Source organism: Kogia breviceps, chromosome 4 (assembly GCF_026419965.1).
Source record: "Kogia breviceps isolate mKogBre1 chromosome 4, mKogBre1 haplotype 1, whole genome shotgun sequence".
In the NCBI taxonomy this organism is placed as follows: Eukaryota; Metazoa; Chordata; class Mammalia; order Artiodactyla; family Physeteridae; genus Kogia; species Kogia breviceps.
Window position 1 is genome coordinate 13,446,000 of NC_081313.1, and position 18,645 is coordinate 13,464,644.

The following is an 18,645-nucleotide window of genomic DNA, read 5'->3' on the forward strand; positions in this document are numbered from 1 at the left end:
ACTTAAAATCACCCCCTGCTTTATCCCTATGTAAAGTATATTTAATGAATGTTATGCTCCCTTAGTCATATATCAGAAGCCTCATATACCTACAGGCCCCCGCCCTGCCTGTGACGCTGGAAACCACAGTATTGAAATGGTTTTCCCCGACAGAGCATGACATCCTTTCCACCTTTTACCATGCTTTCCTGTCCTTCTTAATAAATGAGTTACTCAGCCAAGAAGGCAGGGACAGTGTTCCTAACCAAGTTCTTTGAGCTAGTTATGTATTGGTCATTTTCAGTAACTAATAGGTCATCTTTTCCAAGCATTGAACCAAGAGTAACTGTGGCCTCACTGCTCTGTAAAGGATAGTCACATGCTTCCAGACAAATAATCTGTTTGTCTAATACCCACTATTAATGTTCTTGAAATGCTTTGTACCTCCAAAATAAAAATATAGTTCCCATTTAGAAAAAGAAAAATATAAAAATATAAAAGAAAATATTAAAAATATATATATATATAAAAGATAAATAGAATCTTTCCTTTTTCCTTCCTCTATTTCTTTTTTATTTACTCCAGTTATTTCCAGGGTACAAAGCCTTTCCTGGGCACTCAAAACCAGACAGAAACACTCACTCACTCTTCATGGTCCCTCCCCCCAGTGATGAAGCTCAGGAGATGGCCAGGACCTCCACAGTTACTGCTTAGTTAAGGTTCCTCTGGTGGTTAACTAAGAACTTAACCTTCCTGGAAAAAATTTTCTCCCTGAAGCAAGATGACCTGCCATTAGTAAAAACAATCAGCAGTAATTAAAAACCTCATTTTCACACATAGTTCCTCAGTTTTACATCATGAAAATTGCTTCTCATCTAGTACTCTTTAAAAATGTTGCCCTGAGCAAAATAAAAGGCCCTCTTTGAAAAAGACTAAAGCTGAACAAAAGAAGCCAAAATATAACCAGTTTCTCTTTCAAATAATAAAACTGCCCCAATATTTGGTCAACAGTTTTTCTTAAATACATGAATCCAAAATAAGGGATATTCTTTTTGTCTTATTTCAAAAATATCTAAAATACTTGATCATCAATATGTTACAAATACTTTGGCAGAGATGCCAGATGTCATAATTATCTTCTGTTTAAACTTTTTGTACCCAAATATTCAATGGGCAATCAAAATGTGAATGTACTCCCGAAAATAACTTTAAATGGATTTAACATTCTGCTTGAGTTCACATAATTTATATTCTTAAACTATTTAGTAAGTAGTTATTCCAAAAAATCTCTGAACAGACTAAAGTTTAAACCCCCGCAAACTTGCAAAGTGGAATAAAGAAAACAGACAATGTTTGACATAATCAAAATCTAATCAAATCGGGGGTGGGGGGGTGGGGGGAAGTACCTTTTCTGAAACAAATTAGGCAAATAATAACAGACGTCAAAGCCTTTTAAGTAAATGGAGCCTAGGCCAAATTTATTTTCAAACAAGATGGGAAAAAAATATATAAATATCTCTAACCTAATGGAATTCTGGGCACCATGGGTCAAATTACAAGAACATGACTGTGGTTATCGGGAGACACTAGAGGGCACAGTTGCACAGAGAAGCTCTTCTGACATCTAATTAGCAAAAGGGATACCAATAATCTGATGCTTGCTCTTTATATAAACTCTCAAGATACCGACTTATCTTGAAAGGTTTTAGACTTTTAACAGATGATCTAAACTAGTCCAGTACAATCAAACGCACACAGGAAACCCACACTAGAGCTCCATGGAGAATACTTGTCCTAAGAATGATCTAGCTTCCCTCCTGCACATGTTCATGACTATAACATCTCACTCCCCATGACACGACCATCACTTTTCTCCTGAATAAAAGACCTTACTAACCCACTCATGCTCATGCCTTCGAAAGCTAGGGGTTTTCAGTTTCAGATGACATTTCCCCTCAAATTTGGGGAACGGATTATTCCAAGTACCATAAGCTCGAACAAAATTTGTCTCCATATTATTAAAAGTTTTCTGAAGAGGAGGAAGAAGTGTTCAACCTTCCGAGCTCCTTTGTGTTCATTCCCTGTCAATGACAGAGATTCAACAAAGATGGGCTGCCCAGCATCCACTGCACTGATTAATGGAAGCCATTTATGTCAAGTGGATTTTGGAAGCCCAAATATCAATTTCTGTAGCTCTAAGAGCAACATAAAAAGTCATTTCCCCTCTTTCAGCCACTGCATGACTTTCATAGTGGCCAAGTCATGTACAAGCCACATCAATAGCTCCTAATTATACTAACTTGAAAATTACAGCCTCACACATTCATTCTCCAAAGAGCCAAGTTTCCTAGATGGCATTCCATGAGATGATGGAGCTTCTCTTCAAAACAATCCATCTCAGAAAATGTGTGTTTTTCAACAGAAAAAAAATGTGTTTGTCCTAGAAGAGTGTTTTATTATCATTATATTTATCAAATATATTCATAAAAATCAGTTTTAAAATAGTTATAATCTAAATAGGCTGAATTTCTCATGTTTCTCATATATGATGATGGCTTTTAAGATTCTAACCCCTTGATAATTCTGTAGCTTGAACAGTGAATGTGACAACATAAATATATATTTTAAACAACTCAGGAAAAGCAAATGGAGCATTTGTGATTCTTAGAATCTAGAATACATTTTTCACTACTCTTTTTCTCTTAATACCTGTCTGATGGTATCCTTTTTGCCTGGCTTTTTTTTTTTTTTTTTTTTTCGGTACGTGGGCCTCTCACTGTTGTGGTCTCTCCCGTTGCGGAGCACAGGCTCCGGACAAGCAGGCTCAGCGGCCACGGCTCATGGGCCCAACTGCTCCGTGGCATGTGGGATCTTCCAGGACGGGGCCACGAACCTGCGTCCGCTGCATCAGCAGGCGGATTCTTAACCACTGCGCCACGAGGCAAGCCCTTTTCCTGGCTTTTAAAACCAATGTCTTGAATATTCACCATAATATCCAAGATATAAATACAACGGATCAAGGAAATTGGGCCCCTATTGAGGCATTTAATATACTGATGCAAATTATAAAATTATAGGCTGTAAAATATTGACCTTTCCAGTCCACTCATGGAAAACGAAAACTCAGAATGAAATGTACTTCAGCAGGAAAACTAATCATGGTAAATATTCACTAGTATATCTTATTTCTAGAAAGCCATAGATGAAGAATTTCTGTCAATCAATATCAAAGATCATGCATTGGTGGCCTTCCCTAACCACTTCATCTAAAATTTTAACCACCCCTCTCAACATTTCATATCCCCCTTCTTTGCCCAGTGTTTTTCCCTTAGCACTTACCATTAATTAATTTACTAATTCTTTTACTTGGAATTTTTACTTGTATATTATCAGTCTCCCTCTCTGGAATGTATGCCCTCTGAGGGCAGGGATTTTATTTCTTTTGCTTATTCTTTTGTTCATCTCCAGTCCCTAGAACAGTGCCTGGCACCTAGTAATTAATAAATATTTGCTGGATTATTAAATGGATGAATAAATAAATGAATAAACAACAAATCCAAAACCTGGCAGAATTGTACGTGTTCCAACAGAATAATAGATCCTTCTAAATTGATAATTGCACAAAAAAGCAATCTCAACAACATTCGTTGACTTTCGTAAGGCTCTATTTCAGGAATAACTATATACAGGTCCAAATAATCCAACTATATGCTGAGACACACTTTAGATTCAAAAACCAAATAGGTTGAAAGTAAAAGAATGAAAAAGATACATCCTAAAACAGTAACCAAAAGAGAGCTGGAGTGGCTATACCAATATCTTAAAGATAAAAACTGTTACTAGAGACCAAGGACATTTTCTCATGATAAAAAAGTCGATCTGTCAAGAAGATTTAACACTCACAAATGTATTTGCTCTTAATAACAGAGCCCCAAAATATATAAAGCAAAAACTGACAGAACTGAAGAGAGAAAAAGACAATGCAACAATGACATTTAGAGACTTCAATACCCCACTTTCAACTAGACAGAAGATCAACAAGGAAATAAAATCCACGAACAACACTATAAACTAACTACACCAAGCAGACCTTTGTAGAACACACCACTCAACAACAGCAGAATACGCACTCTTCTTAAGAGCACGTGGAACAATTCTACAAGACAGACCAGATGTTAGACCAAATCCCTTACCCAAAACACTTTGGGCCATATGTGTTTCAGAATTCCAAATTGTCCAGATTTTAAAAATATGATATGGTACATTTTTATTGTCTTATGTAATATCCCACATGCTCAGCAGGATCTAGGTCAACATCCTGTAACCAATCACAATATTTCTATGGCAAAATATATGAAAATTGACACTACCTGAGATAAAGACTATAAATATCTTCAACTCAGTTCAGGTGTTTTGTCACAAAATAAATTACAAAAAAAATTTTTAACTCTTGCTTCTACTTTCAAAGCATTTTTCAAATGGATCCACTTTTCTTCATCTCTGCTGCCATCATCCTAATATGAGCCCCTGTTATGTCCTTCCCACCCATTAGGGACCATTCTAACAGTACCCCTGCTCTCAGCCCAGGCTCCTTCCAATCCAGTCTTTACAAGGTAAGCAAAGGCATTTGTTACTTTTATTATATTACTCCTCTGCCTGAGACTCTACAAGGATGTCCCATTGCTCTTAGCATGAAACACACCTTCCTCAAGATGGCCTACATGGTAAGGTGCATCCTGACTTCCCCAAGATCTCCTACTCCTCACTCATGGACTTCTTCTTACTCCCTTCAACACAACAAGCTCTTTCCTACTCACAGTCTTTAGTCTAGCTGCTCCCCCTTCCAGAATGCTCTTCAAAGAGTTTTTTCAGAGGGGAATCATCATCTATCTTTAGATCTAAGCTCAGATGTCATCTCTTCAGAAAGACTTTCCCTACCCCTTCTGTCTAAATACACTTTGCCTTCCCCATACCCTTTAAAACAAACAAACAAACAAACAAACAAAACACAGGGGACTTCCTTGGCGGTCCAGTGGTTAAGACTGCAGTGCTTCCACTGCAGGGGGTGCAGGTCTGATCACTGGTCAGGGAACTAAGATCCCACATGCCGCACAGCACGTACAAAAAATTTAAAAAATTTAAAAAATTTTTAAGCAACTGAATTTTAAAGTTGCTTTAGATGTACATAAAAGTTGCAAAGATAGTACAAAGAGTTCCCAGATATGCTGCGCACAGTTTCCTCTTACATTGCTAAGGTACATTTATTTACAACTTAGTAAACCAACACTGGTACGTTACTATAATATTAAGTAAGCTCCACACTTTACTAAGATTTCACTAGATCTTCCCTAATGTCCTTTTTCTGTTCCAGGATTCCATCCAGGACACCACATGACATTTAGTCATCACATCTCCTTAGCTTTCTCTGCTCTGTGACAGTTTCTCAGACTTTCCTTGTTTTTTCTTCACAGTGTTGAAGAGTACCGGTCAGGTATTTTGCAGACTGTCCCCCGACTTGGTTTGATCTGTTTTTCTCATGGTTATACTAGGGCTATGGATTTTTAGGGGGAAGTCCACAGAGATAAAGTAGTCTCATTACATCATACCGAAGGCATACAGTATCAACATGACTTATCACTGATAGTGTTAAACTTGGCCACCGGGCTTAGTTTAGGTAGCATTTGCCAGGCTTCTCCACTGTAAAGGTACTCCCTCTCCCCACTTTCCACTCTGTCACCAATCTACTCTTTGGAAACAAGTCACTAAGTACAGCCCACACTCAAGGGCCAGGGGGAGTTGAGGTCCACCTCCTGGAGGGGACGGTATATAAATAAATAATTTGGACTTCTTCTGTAAGGGAGATTTTCTATTTCTGCCATTTACTGATTCATTCAGTCATTTATTTATAACAATATGCACTCATAGATGTTCATATTAGAGTTTAGGTTATAATCCAAAACTACATTATTTGTTTCATTGCTCGAATCATTCCTGGTTTAGCCATGGCTCTTATGTTCCTTTGCTATGCCTCATCCTTTTGTCTTTTTGAGCACTTTATTTTCTGGAACAAGATACTCCAGTCTCATCTTGTGTAAGAATAGCACCTTGCATGAGACTGGTTCCTTTTATTGGAGAATGGTTTTGGAAACCAAGATCTGGTGCTAGGTAAACTTATTGTTACTGGGGTGTTACTATTAGGCCTTCTCAATAGACAGAGCTAGGAAATGTATGTGTGTATACTAAACCATGCACAAGCACAGATCTATAAATATTTCCATATGTAACCATTTGTATCTATATTAAGCAAAACATGAGTTTATACTGATGTTCCCACCTCTAATCCAGTATCACATGGTTCGTTGTAGGATTCCATTTTTTTAATCACTCCAATTCTTTTCCACTGGAATTATTAACATAATCTAAAATTACCTAGTTTGTTTACTTACTGTTTGTCCCTCATCATCAAGAATTTAAATTTAGAAGCAGAGGTCTTGCCTGTTTTAACAAATTCTGGAGCTCTAGAACCTAGAACAGTGCCTGCAACATGGTAGTGGTTTATTGATCAGTGAAAAAATAATCAATAAAGACGTACTGATTATTTAATTTATAGTAGAAAAAAAAGATGAAATATTTTGAGGCTACCCCTTAATATGAGTAAGGTCATCTTCTAAACAAAAAATAAACACATATTCATCCAACGCTATGCCCTGTTATATTAATAATCTCCATGCATTCACTATCACTTGGCATTGAAATTTCCCCCACAAGCAATTCAAGGAATGCTTGACAATTTTCCCCTGAAGTTTACTGTAGTAGAGCTTAATCATGTCCAAAATGAAAGTAACGTATTTCTACCTCAGATTTCCTCCTATGTAACGTATACTATCTTCAGTCTTAGTAGGGTGTAGGTCAGAGAGAAGAGGCAGACAGGAAGTAGGGAGATTCCTCACCCATCCTTACATGTTTCACTAAACTACCCAAGGAGGTTTCAGTGTCTTTTTCCCCATAGTCTAAGGACCATGTGTCACTCAAAGCTACAGTTAGTTGTAATTTTGTTGGCTTAGCATTTTTCTACTTCTTTCTACTACTTCTCAAATTGCTGAAAAGTCTTGTCTAGATCTGAAAATGCCTTTCATAGAAGCTACTGCGGTATGAAAGGTAAAGAAAGACAGTTTGGGAGGGGATTGAAAGGGATTTTGCATTCAAGATTTTCTTTTAACCCTCCAGGTTTGCACTTGGGCATGCTTGTTGGTCCTAGAGAACACAATGTGGGCAAGGGCTGTCATCCCTGTTCACTGTGTCTTTCTCTCCAAAGAACTGGAGGTTCCCCCGGAAACCTCCCATCTACTTGCTCCCACTAAAAAGATACAGGAATGTCAAGAAAAGAAAGAAGGAGGTGGAAGGAAGGTAAGAGAAACACTGAATGCTCAATGTCTGCCTGGCAAATCCTGTGCTCTCTTCTACTCTACCCTCAAGCTTACAACTAATTTTCCCAACATTTGGTAAAATTTTTTAAATTTTCTTTATTTTTTTTCCTTTAAATTAATAGAGGGGGCACTTACATACATATTAAAATCTGATATTAAAATCTGCAAATGTAACACAGAAAAGAAGTTAATATGGGGGGCGGGAGGAGAAAAGAGCAAAAGTATTTCCCGTGGCTTCTGGAATATTCTTTCACAATAATATAAGTAAAATCCCCTAATATTTGTGAGAAATGTTATCCTTCTTAAAAATTTTTTTTTAAAAAAACAAGTGGAACAAACCAAGGCAAGCCTGTATACATTTCTTGAAATAGTTCCCTGTTTATTTGAACTATTTTGTACCTTGGAACCATGACACATAAGTGTCAGCGCACAACTGCAGGTCCATATATAACAAAGGAGTGCCCAGAGGGTTCCCGAAATAAGAGCCTGATGCTCAGTTCATATGAGGAGGGCCCCCTATGCCCAAATTAAGCCTTGGCCACTTGCACATAATTAGCATACCAAAATGAGAAAGGAAACCAAAAGGCACATTAGGGCAATGGAACTCTGTTACCATGTTAAGGATACATTGCCCAGGTGTCATCAGTCACAATGAACTATGTCAAAGGGATGAAACTGGAGAAAAAAAAACAGGTTTTCAGACAGTAGCTTTCAGAGCATATATACCTAAAGGAAGGACTGCATAAGAAGTATCTCCCCAATAAGTTCTCTTACTGACTTTACCTACACAGCAACGCTTCCAGGTTTTTGTCACATCTTCCCACAGGAAGGCTTCCAGCCCACCTCTACTTATGTGGGACTTCATTTGGCTGAATCATAAGAACAGCAGTTGAATTATGAGTTATGGGCACAGGCAAGAAGCTGTCAAATATCCAAGGATATGGACAGCACAAGCCACAAGTGCAGTTTTTCGTGGCCAAGTCCTCAGTGTCTGCCATCCATTTACTTGCAATTGTAGGTGATTATCTCGTCCCCTCGCTGCCACTCTGAAGGGTCCGAAGCACTCTAGCTTTGCCCTCAGAGTCATCCCATTCTACTCCTAGAAGGTCCGAAAATAGAAGGAAGCTGAGTTTCCTTTGTTCCAATCCTTTCAGCAAACATCAGTCATATCACAGCAAAGCCACACGCCAAGACAAAGCAGGTAATGAGTAAGGGATAGAGAGTCTGTTCTCTTGCTGCCTTTCCCTGTGTTGGAGTCTTGTACTCACCAGTGGAAACTCACTTTCGAAGTTATGTTGCAGCTGTACAAACGGCTCATAAAAAAAAAAAAAAAAAAATCCTTCACCTTGTTTTCAGCCCAGTGGCAGATTTCACATCAAAAACATTATACCCAGTAGACATTCTTAGCAGTTCATCTATATCTTCAATCATACAGTAAAATTTCCAACAAATTATTCAAATTCTCTGAACAAATGCTAGATGAAATCCTTCAACCAGTGACAACCTCAAGAAACCAAGTGTGTCACACATGGGTAATTTCACATTCACGGAGTCTTTTCTCATGACATTTTATTTTCTGAAAAGAGCAGATATGTCTCATTGGAAGCAGTTTTTTTAATTCCAGGTTTTTAAAAATAGATCCTGCTCTTAAGACTTCTTCCTGTGGTCTGAAGAACTGAACATATTTTCTCAGGCAGATTCAGAATAGAATTATCAGATCAATTTAAGAACAAGTTGAAAATTGACAGTAGATGGCTAATGGGTGAGCGGTAAATGCAACTTGTTTCCTTAAGTCATTTTCTCACTGCAGAAATATGAACATGACCCCCATGATTCTCTCTACCTTTCTAAAACACTCACTCATGTATTCATTCACTCATTCATACCACAAATACTCACTGAATACCCACAAGTGACCAAGAAAATGACTGTCAAGCTACATTGAGCTGTGTCACATAATTTTTTCCAAAATCTGTCCCACTCAGATCTTCCTTTCTTCTACAGGCAGCTGAGTGGAGAGGCCAAGAGAGCAAAGAAGAGAACGGCATCGAAAAGGAAAATACATTTAAAAAGAGCTAGAAGGAATGTAGAAAAGCAAACACATGTGGAGAAGAAAGTTCTGGAGAGTTATCACCGTCGGGACCACATCAGCCCCAATCCTCTCTGCATAAAGGATAAAAGCAAACAGCAGTCCACGGTGCCCTAAATGGTCCCCATCTTTTTTTTTTTTTTTTTTTTTTACTACCATCTCAGAACCATCTGGCTTGGAAACAAATTGTAAAATCACTGTACATATGGTCTATACAGTAAATAAGATGGCTATAGTAGTAGACAAAGTATAATTTACATATTTTATTCACTAGAGGATCATTAATCTGTTCTAGTGAGCAAAATGCAGATTTGAGTGTTTTGAGAATTAGTAAAAGCAAATGAAACAAAAATCACCTCAGAGGCCAGAGAGTTGCCTCGTGATGTGTTCTTCGTTAATTCTGACGTTTTAAATTACCTATCAAATATGTCAGTACATGTATTTAAATATTACGCTTTAACATTGTTTCTTAGTTATTCAGGCATGGTAATAAAAAGCTTCCCCGCAGCTTGTCATTTGCTATCAAACCTACAGAGAATGTTAATAAGAGCAACAGTTAGAGAAAAAGCAAAAGAAAAGTGGTAGCTTTACCACTTCAACCAGGCTGTATGTTTGCAGACATTCTTAATCCATAAAACACAAACGCCTCGAAGTATTTCGACTGACAGCATGCAACACTGTCATACGCTGACGTTTTCTTAGTACACGTTCAAAATCGCAGCCAGTTGTCAGTGAGGATATGTCAGCTTCTTCCAGTGCGTCAGCCATGTCATGAGGACAAGTTAATCGGTTCTGAAGAAGGAAATACCCCTTTCATGACAGAGCCCTATTTAGGAGACTAATGATCAGAGGGCCCTCAAGAATTTCATTAAAGTTCTATAAACGCTTTACAAATGGGCTCAGAAGCTGCACCTTAGAACAGTAGCCAAGGTGAACCTACCTGGTGCCAACTTCCTCTCTAATTTTAAACTATCACGATGAACCCCATCACGATAAGAATATGGAAAAAAACAAAAGAAAACTACGCTCCTTCCTAGGAGTCTCTCCAGTCGTTCTCACTTCGGTAAGAAGACTTGCTGCTGACGGCCCATTTTAAGAGTTCAAAGGAAAAGCAGTGAGGGGAAGACTGACACAAAAGTCAAAGGCTGGTGAAGATGGCCAGGGCTCTACTATCCGCAAAGAGAGGGGGCCCATCGGCAAGTCTCGGTCCCTACTCCGCAAGTCCGTTGTCAGTCCTTTCCTCTGGTGCTCTAGGTAACAAAGGAGGAGAGAAAGCCGAGGGACACGCCACGGCTCGCTGGGGCTGCTGCTGGACGACCTGCCTGTATCCTCTGTGATTGTCCCTTGCCCGGGGTCTCTGGGGCTTCTTCAAGCTCCTGCTTCACTCACATACACCCCGACCACCCGGGGCCTTTCCAAAGCATAAACACACACTGGGACCCGGTGATGCCGAAGAGCGCTGCCCCGTGCTTGGCCACACGCAAAGGCGTCACCTAACTCCCCTTACGAGTTGACGCCAAGAAAGACCCATGGGGAGGGATGACCGGAGAGTAAATGTGCTCCCACGTGCTGAGATCATTAGAGCTCACAACGTCTGATTTTTTAAGTGCGGATTCCTTCTTTATTCACAATAACAAATTTGGTCAGAAACCAACGCGGGCTCGCCTAGAAAAAGCAGGGAGTAAATATCCAGAGATAAAGAATGATAGGGAAAGAAGAGTCATTAACTTCATTTTGGTGACAGGCGATTGAAGGAGACAACAGGGACCTGTGAGCACTGTTGCTGTGAGCAAATGAAGGTCCCCATCTGTTAGCTGACTGAACAAGGAAAAACCATCACAGCCGACATTAAAATGGCACCTACTATGCGTTAGCACTATTCTAAGCACTCTATAGGTATGTATGTATTTCATCCTCAAAATATGTATGAAAGAGGTGCCATTGTTATCTTTTAAAGGTGAGTTAACTGAGGCACAGATAGTTAAGTAACTCGTCCACGGTAACATAGCTATTGCCTTCCGTTAACACTCTATTTTCCTACGTTTAGGCATTACAGTCCATCTCTTACAGAAAGTTTAAAGTTTCCCATACAACACTTCATCTAGTAAATGTTATCTCTTCAAACACCTCTATTTCTCGAAAAAGTGCTGAAAGCATTCATAAACTTAAATATACTCGCTTAATTAGTTTAAAATATAACCATCTCAAAATAAATTTGATCTTACAGTTCTTAGATTGCACTTATTTTATACCATACTGTGAGATTCAAAACAGAATTAGCTTTTACTCTTAAAGTATCATTAATGCATCATCTTTTTTTTTTTTTGTGGTACGTGGGCCTCTCACTGTCGTGGCCTCTCCCGCTGCGGAGCACAGGCTCCGGACGCGCAGGCTCAGCGGCCACGGCTCACGGGCCCAGCCGCTCCGCGGCACGTGGGATCTTCCCGGACCGGGGCACGAACCCGCGTCCCCTGCACCGGCAGGCGGACTCTCAACCACTGCGCCACCAGGGAAGCCCTAATGCATCATCTTGAATATGGTAATCAATAAAAGAGATTTCTGCAAGGAGGTAGGAGTGTAAATGCATGTTAATTATTTCTAATGTCGTAATTAACTCCTACTGCTAATGATACAGTAATTAAGATTTAAATATATCGTAGAGGATACATCAGTTTTCTACTGGGTCATGTTTAAGCACTAAACATGATTAAACAGATTAATCGTCACTAAAATCTCACGAAATGGGGAGATTTAGACCCAAATTCTCATTGAGATTAGAACTCTGTGTCTAAAAGTAAGGTATCAGACACAGTGCAACGTGTTTTCCTCACACACACCTGCCTCCTGGTTAGTTCTTCCTCTCCTCCTCTGTCCCCGCGTCCCTCTGAGCACTCGGAGGTACATCACGGCAATAGTCACTTCGGAACGTGGTTTACTATACGCATCAAGCACCACTGATGAAGTCAGACTCCCACACATTCTTTCAGCTTCTTGATTTCTGAGCTCTGGAGGGAAGTTACGGTAATGCCTGTTGACTGACCGGGACCTGATGAAGACCAGATGTAAAGAGCAGAGTAGGTAGACAGTGCCGTTTTAGAAGCTATCTCCTGCTGCGGGTTAAAGATGTCCACTCCCTTTAAAGAAGGGCAGACTCCAGAGGTGGAGGCTGTTTCTCCTGCTCTTTAATCTGGTTGATCCTGTGACTTGCTTCCATCAAGGGAATGCAGCAGACATAAAGCCATGTCACTTCCAAGGCTGGGCCTTAAGAGATCTGCAACTTCCTCCTTCATGCTCCTGGAACCCAATCTTCACATTGTGAGACGTCCAAATCACATGGAAAGACAAGTGCGGCACCAGCGGACAGCCCCAGCTGAGCTTCCAGCCAACAGCCAGCACAAACAGCAAGTCAAATGAGTGAGCCGCCTTGGATGTTCCCATCCAGTCAAAACTCTAGTGATCACAGCCCCAGAATGATGCCACACGTGGAGAGGAACCTCCTAATTGATCTCAGTCAACCCGCAGACCCGTAAGAGATAATAAATGATGGTTGTTGTTTAAACCACTAAGTATATGAGGTAGTTTGACTATACAGCAATAGACAGTCAAAGCCTTTCTAGACCCTCATAGAGACTCAGGCTGAAACCAGTTCCTGCTTGACTTAACATAACACAGGATAAGTCGTGGTGGGCCCAGAAACATCAGGATGGCTACAATGAAGTCGAAAAGAACACTTTCCAACAGGGGCACAGTGGCTAAGACCATGAACCTCGGAGCCAGACTGTTTGAATCCTGGCTTTGCCTTTTACTAGACGTGCACCTAGTAGAGGTTATTTAACTATTCTGTGCCTCAGTTTGCCTTCATATAAAATAGAGATAATAATATTCCTAATTCATGGGTTTATTTTGAAGACTAACTATCAGTATCAGTATGTGTAAAGCACTTAGAACAGTGCCTGGCACAAAGTAAGTCTTCGGTAAATGTTTATTATTCTCTTGTACATCCAAGGAACCACCCACTCACAGCTATGGGAGGGCTCTATACTTAGAACAGAGGGATATGCAAAGCGAAGGGGAGGGTCACAACACGGCTCCTGTTTGCTCCTGGACCATGAGGAAATGGGTCTCTGCCATAAAAGCATGAATATGATCAATGCTAAATCTGACTAGCCTCACACCAGCAAGGGAGAAAACCAAAAATCAGAGTAAATGCTCAGTTTCTGGGTTCTCAGTAATAGAAATATCAGACAATCAGTCACATTTTATCTGAAAATAAACTACTCCTAGGTATAATAATCCACCACTTTGGATTTTATAACTGATTTCTGTTCATTAAGTGTCCTGAGCTTTATAAGCATAGAATGCAGTCCTGGTAAGTTATGTTCTCAGACATGACCTGGACTATCATCATCATACTCATATCAATTTTGTTTCTAAATATTATTTTTCAGTTCACTGGAACAAACAGATCAGGCTACAGATTATGGCAGTTTTTGCATATGTCATAATAAAATTAACCCTAAATGTATTAGTAATACCAGGTGAGTTTTTGGCTTTTGGCTGTTTTTTGTTTTCTTTTGATTTTTTGGTCATACCATATACACACTTCGGGAACTGTTTTTCTTAAAATGATTATTGACTTTATAAATGAAGCAAACTACAGTAATAATTCATTTTGCTACAGGATTAGAATTAGTAAATAGTACTTTTTGCCCCAACCCTTTGTCTCTTTTCTATTTTAAAATTACATCAAGGACCTATTTATATTTACTTCAGAAGTAGCCAGCCCAAGTGAATTAATACATTGTGGCCATAAGTTAAAGTTTTTGAGATACTTGGCAATCTATTTCAGCTCTTGAACATCTGACCATAGCACTTCTCATGGGACTTTTCACTGGAGCCTCAAAACTCTCCATTTCTCATCTCCACACACTCTCTTCACAAAATCATTGCAGATTCCATTATACATTATACTCATAGTCTGGTGTGCGGACACGGTCCCCTCTGTTTTTCGAGAGAACTATGATGGATCAATACACTGATACCAAGTAGCTCCGTCAATTAGCAGTTCTGAGGAAAGAGGTCAGGTTTGTGCCTCTCTTCACCACGATAACCTCATCCATCCACGTTAGTTATTCATCTTCTTTCCAAATTATTTATAAGCCTGAGATCAGCTTGAGAAAATTCACACTTTCACTTCATACCTGCTAGTCATGCCTTAAATGGTGACTCTCAGAGATGCAAATTAATTGCAACTGTATGAAGGATGCTCAAATTAAAAACTATGAAATTTAAATTATTAACTCAGCATCCAGATTCCTTCTGCAATCACTAACAATTTCACCTGTTTTTGTTGTTGTTGTTGTTGTTTGCGGTACGCGGGCCCCTCACTGCTGTGGCCTCTCCCGTTGCGGAGCACAGGCTCCGGACGCGCGGGCTCGGCGGCCATGGCTCACGGGCCCAGCCGCTCCGCGGCACGTGGGATCGTCCCGGACCGGGGCACGAACCCGCGTCCCCTGCATCGGCAGGCGGACTCTCAACCACTGCGCCACCAGGGAAGCCCTCACCTGTTTTATTGCTCAATGCAAACTAAATTTGGTAATTTAAATATAAATAGAGAACACTAGGCCTTATCACTTTGTTTCCCTCCTAACTTTAAGTCCCTCTTCCTTTTCCTTCCATTACCTCCTTTGTCTCTGTGTTTTGAACCTACTCTTTTATGTCTGCTAAACTTCAGTCCCATGTCACTGTCAGACCTCATCAATTACACAATATTCTGCTTTAATCTAAGATGTCATTCTTAATATTATTTTACATCCCACCAGTCTATCCCAAGAACCTGAATCCGTTCCACTATACCAAAAAAAAAAAAAAAAAAAACACCAAAAGCCTATTTTTCCATGGGCTTTTGTCGGGTTATGGGCATTATGTTATTATGTGATTATGCACCAAACATTTTAACAATATATACAATTTCAGTAGTATTATTGAGAGTAACTGCTGGGAATATTTCTGCATCCACTATGTAGCTGAACAGAGAAAGGAATGAAAGCAGCCGAAGTGTAACTGCGAAAAACACTCAGATGAAAAAGGAAGCTTGGTTAAGTAAAGAGCCTGTTCAGATTAGAACAGGTTCAACCGAAGTTTCCAGACTAGGAAAGCTTTGCTTTATGTGCATCTATTTTCTGTAAATGGAGTCCATTTACGGTTTCAATGCTTAAATTAACAAAATAATTTGTGTAACATTTCTAATGAATAAAATTGAGCTAATTGAGTGTAAGACATTTGTCCCAACTTGCCCTTTTAGAAACAAGGATGGGTATAATTTCATCAATAAACAACAAATAAAGGAGACCATTTGAATAAAAATGGCTTTTGAGTTTCTCAGATAAAAATGTCACAGATTTCTCAAAGCACATCTCTACAAATTCTAAATCTTGGTTTTAGTGCGATCTGCATAAAATATCTTAAGTAGCGTATGCAAATATTCTGAGGTCTAGTAAAATTATTTCAGGGGGAAAAAAAATGTCACAAACGTCTACCTGGCAAGGTTGCTTCATTTTAATGGCGATGACATGGTATCTGTAACAGCAGAGTTCACAGGTCCAGGAACCCCTCTCACTGATCCACTTCAGCAAGCACAGCTGATGTGTATACCGAACGGACCCGTCACATCGGCAGGGGTTTAACAGCTCCCCCTGGAAAGAAAACAACTCAGTATGAATATTTATATTGTGTCTCTATCTTAAAAATCCAACACTTTCTTTTCTTTCAAAGCCATTTATGCAGAAGGATACAAGCATCAAACTGTATCTTAGAAAATGAAATCAAATGTTCATACCTCTGGTGGGAATGCAACTCAAGTTTTAAAACTATTTCAAAGACATTACTTAGAGTTATGACATAAATGTTCTATCAACATACGAAATGTCTGCAGGATACAGCTCCCAATACCCTAGGAGGAAAGCTGTACTATTAAATCTCTTTAATAACTTTTAAGTGGACGGTCAGACACAATTCCTCTGCAGTTATTCTTAATCATTGCTAAAGAAGAAATGCATGCCATCCCAGAAAGTAGCTTGCAATAGCATTATGCTTTTATTTTTTCTAACTGTAGCATCATAAATATTGACTTAGGGGACTATATTCCTGAAAGCCTGCATATTCTTATGCAATTTCCTTACTTTGAAAAATATTAAACCTAATGTTTTCTCAGACCACACATTTTGTAAGAGAGATGTATTATCCCTTTTGTCTCTGTGATTACTCGCATGTAAGTTTGCATGCACCTCTAATGGAGTTTATAATTTTAGAATTGTGTTTCTTTCTTTCACAAGGTCAAAAGTACAGTTTTAGTTCTCTTATGAAAACTCTTAACGTGCTTTTCACCTCAGTGATATTGAGTCACCAAAATGGGCAATAAGAAAAGACCCTGCCCTTTTTGGTTTTGACATGACTCACCCCGTTTGTCCTCTAAGACTATCTGCCTCACGATACACCTGCAGGAAAGGGATATAGGTTTGTCTCTATGTATAAACCAGATCCATCAAGGAATTCACACAAGAGATACTTATGGCATTAACACTAAAACACCTGAGGAATGTGTAACTGCAGAACCAGATGGAAAAAATCAAGTGTAGCCCAGAGCAAACACTATTCACCACCGGGACAGTTTTATCCGCCTTCACAGGAAAGAAAGGAAAAGGGAACGCGCAGGGGCCGCCAGGCAACCCGCTCAGCCCAGGAACCCAGAGGCGGGCGCTGTCCGTGGTGCTGACAGGGCGCCGCCGGGAGCGGGAGCCAGCCCAGCCCTGCCGGACCCCGCAGCTCGCCCGCTGCCTGCCGGGCCTTACCTGCTCGGCGCCCTGGAAGCAGATCTTGCAGATGGGCTGGTGGTGCTGGTGCTGGTGCCCGGCGCGCCGGTCGCCGCCGCCGCTGCTGCTGCTGCGGCTGCTGCATACCGAGCGCGTCTCGGGCTGGTCGCCTGAGCGCCGCCGCTCGCCCTCCCCACCTGCGCCGACGTCCGGCTCCCCGGGGCCGCCCTTCCCCGCCGCCGCCTCCGGGACCGTCGTCTCCGGAAGACGCCTCGGACCTGCCCCGGAGTCGCCAGCCGCGGCCACCTCCTGCCCCGCCGGCGGCAGCTCCTCCGCGCCGCTGCGCCGCGGGGCCACCTCCGCTGGCGGCTCGTCGGGACCCCCGGGGCGCTCGGGGAACGCGGGCTGCGCGGGCAGCGGTGGCAGGTAGCGCGGGGGCGCGGGGACCGAGGCTGGCTCTCCTGGCGGCGGCGGCGACGGGGGCGGCTCGGCGTCCCCGCTCTCCTCCCCGCGGCGCCGACTGCCGCCGGGGCCGCCCTCAAAGCTCATGGTGGTGCGGCCGCCGCCGCCGCCCTCCTGCCAGCCCGGCTGGCGCGCCCGGCTCGGGCTGCAGGCAAAGGGGGAGGGAGGGAGGAGGGAGGGAAGCGGGGAGGGAGGAGGGTGGGGACGGGGGTCTGGGGCGCCAGGGGCCGAGGGGCGGGACGGGGAGGGGACGCAGAGGGCCCGGCGGCGGCGGCGGCGGCGGCGGCGGCAGCGGCTGCTCCGCGGAGCCGCGGGCTCGGCTCTGATGGAGGCGGTGCCGAATTCCGCGGCGCGTGAGAGCCGGGCCGCTGGGGGGTGGGGGGGGGGGCAGGGAAACCGGGGGAGGGGGGAGGAGCGGCGCAGCGGAGGGGATGGGCCGGGGGGAGGTATTTGGAGGGAACTGGAGCGGGGCGGTAGGTGTGGAGCAGCGGCGGGCCGTTCCCGGGAAGGGGGATGTGGAGGGGCGGGCGCGAACCCCGCGGGCCGGCATTGGGGGCGTGGGGGAAATCCCTCAGCCGCCTCCGCCGACCCCGCCCCGGGGCCGCTCACTTGTGTTCCGGCGCGGATTACCCCTCCCCAAGGCGCGCGGCGCAGCAGCGGTCGTGAGCGGGGGAGGGGGGACGGGTCGGAGGCCACGGGCCCAGAAGCCGTTACGGGATGGGCGAGTGGGGTGCCGCGGCGCCGGGCTGGAAGGGGCGGGATGTTCGAAGGCGAGACTCGCGAGGGCGCAGGGGCTCGCGAGACTGACGCCGCGGGCGCGCCCGAGCCGGCTAGGCAGGGGGCGAAGGGAAGGGCGCGTGGGCCCCGAGGACTAACG

At 42.4% G+C, this 18,645-nt stretch overlaps 1 protein-coding gene across 1 annotated transcript in view; it reads right to left on the minus strand.

Annotated features, from left to right (window-relative positions):
* The window catches only part of MARCHF11 (membrane associated ring-CH-type finger 11), a 119,489-nt gene extending 101,584 nt beyond the window's left edge, over positions 1-17,905 (minus strand). The window contains exons 1-2 of the mRNA XM_059061942.2: positions 17,346-17,905; positions 16,035-16,190 (exon numbers count right to left, since the gene is read on the minus strand). Coding sequence (XP_058917925.1) covers positions 16,035-16,190; positions 17,346-17,855 — 666 coding nt within the window. The 5' untranslated portion in view covers positions 17,856-17,905. The remainder of the gene's footprint in view (positions 1-16,034; positions 16,191-17,345) is intronic.
* Positions 17,906-18,645: the final 740 nt, after the last annotated feature.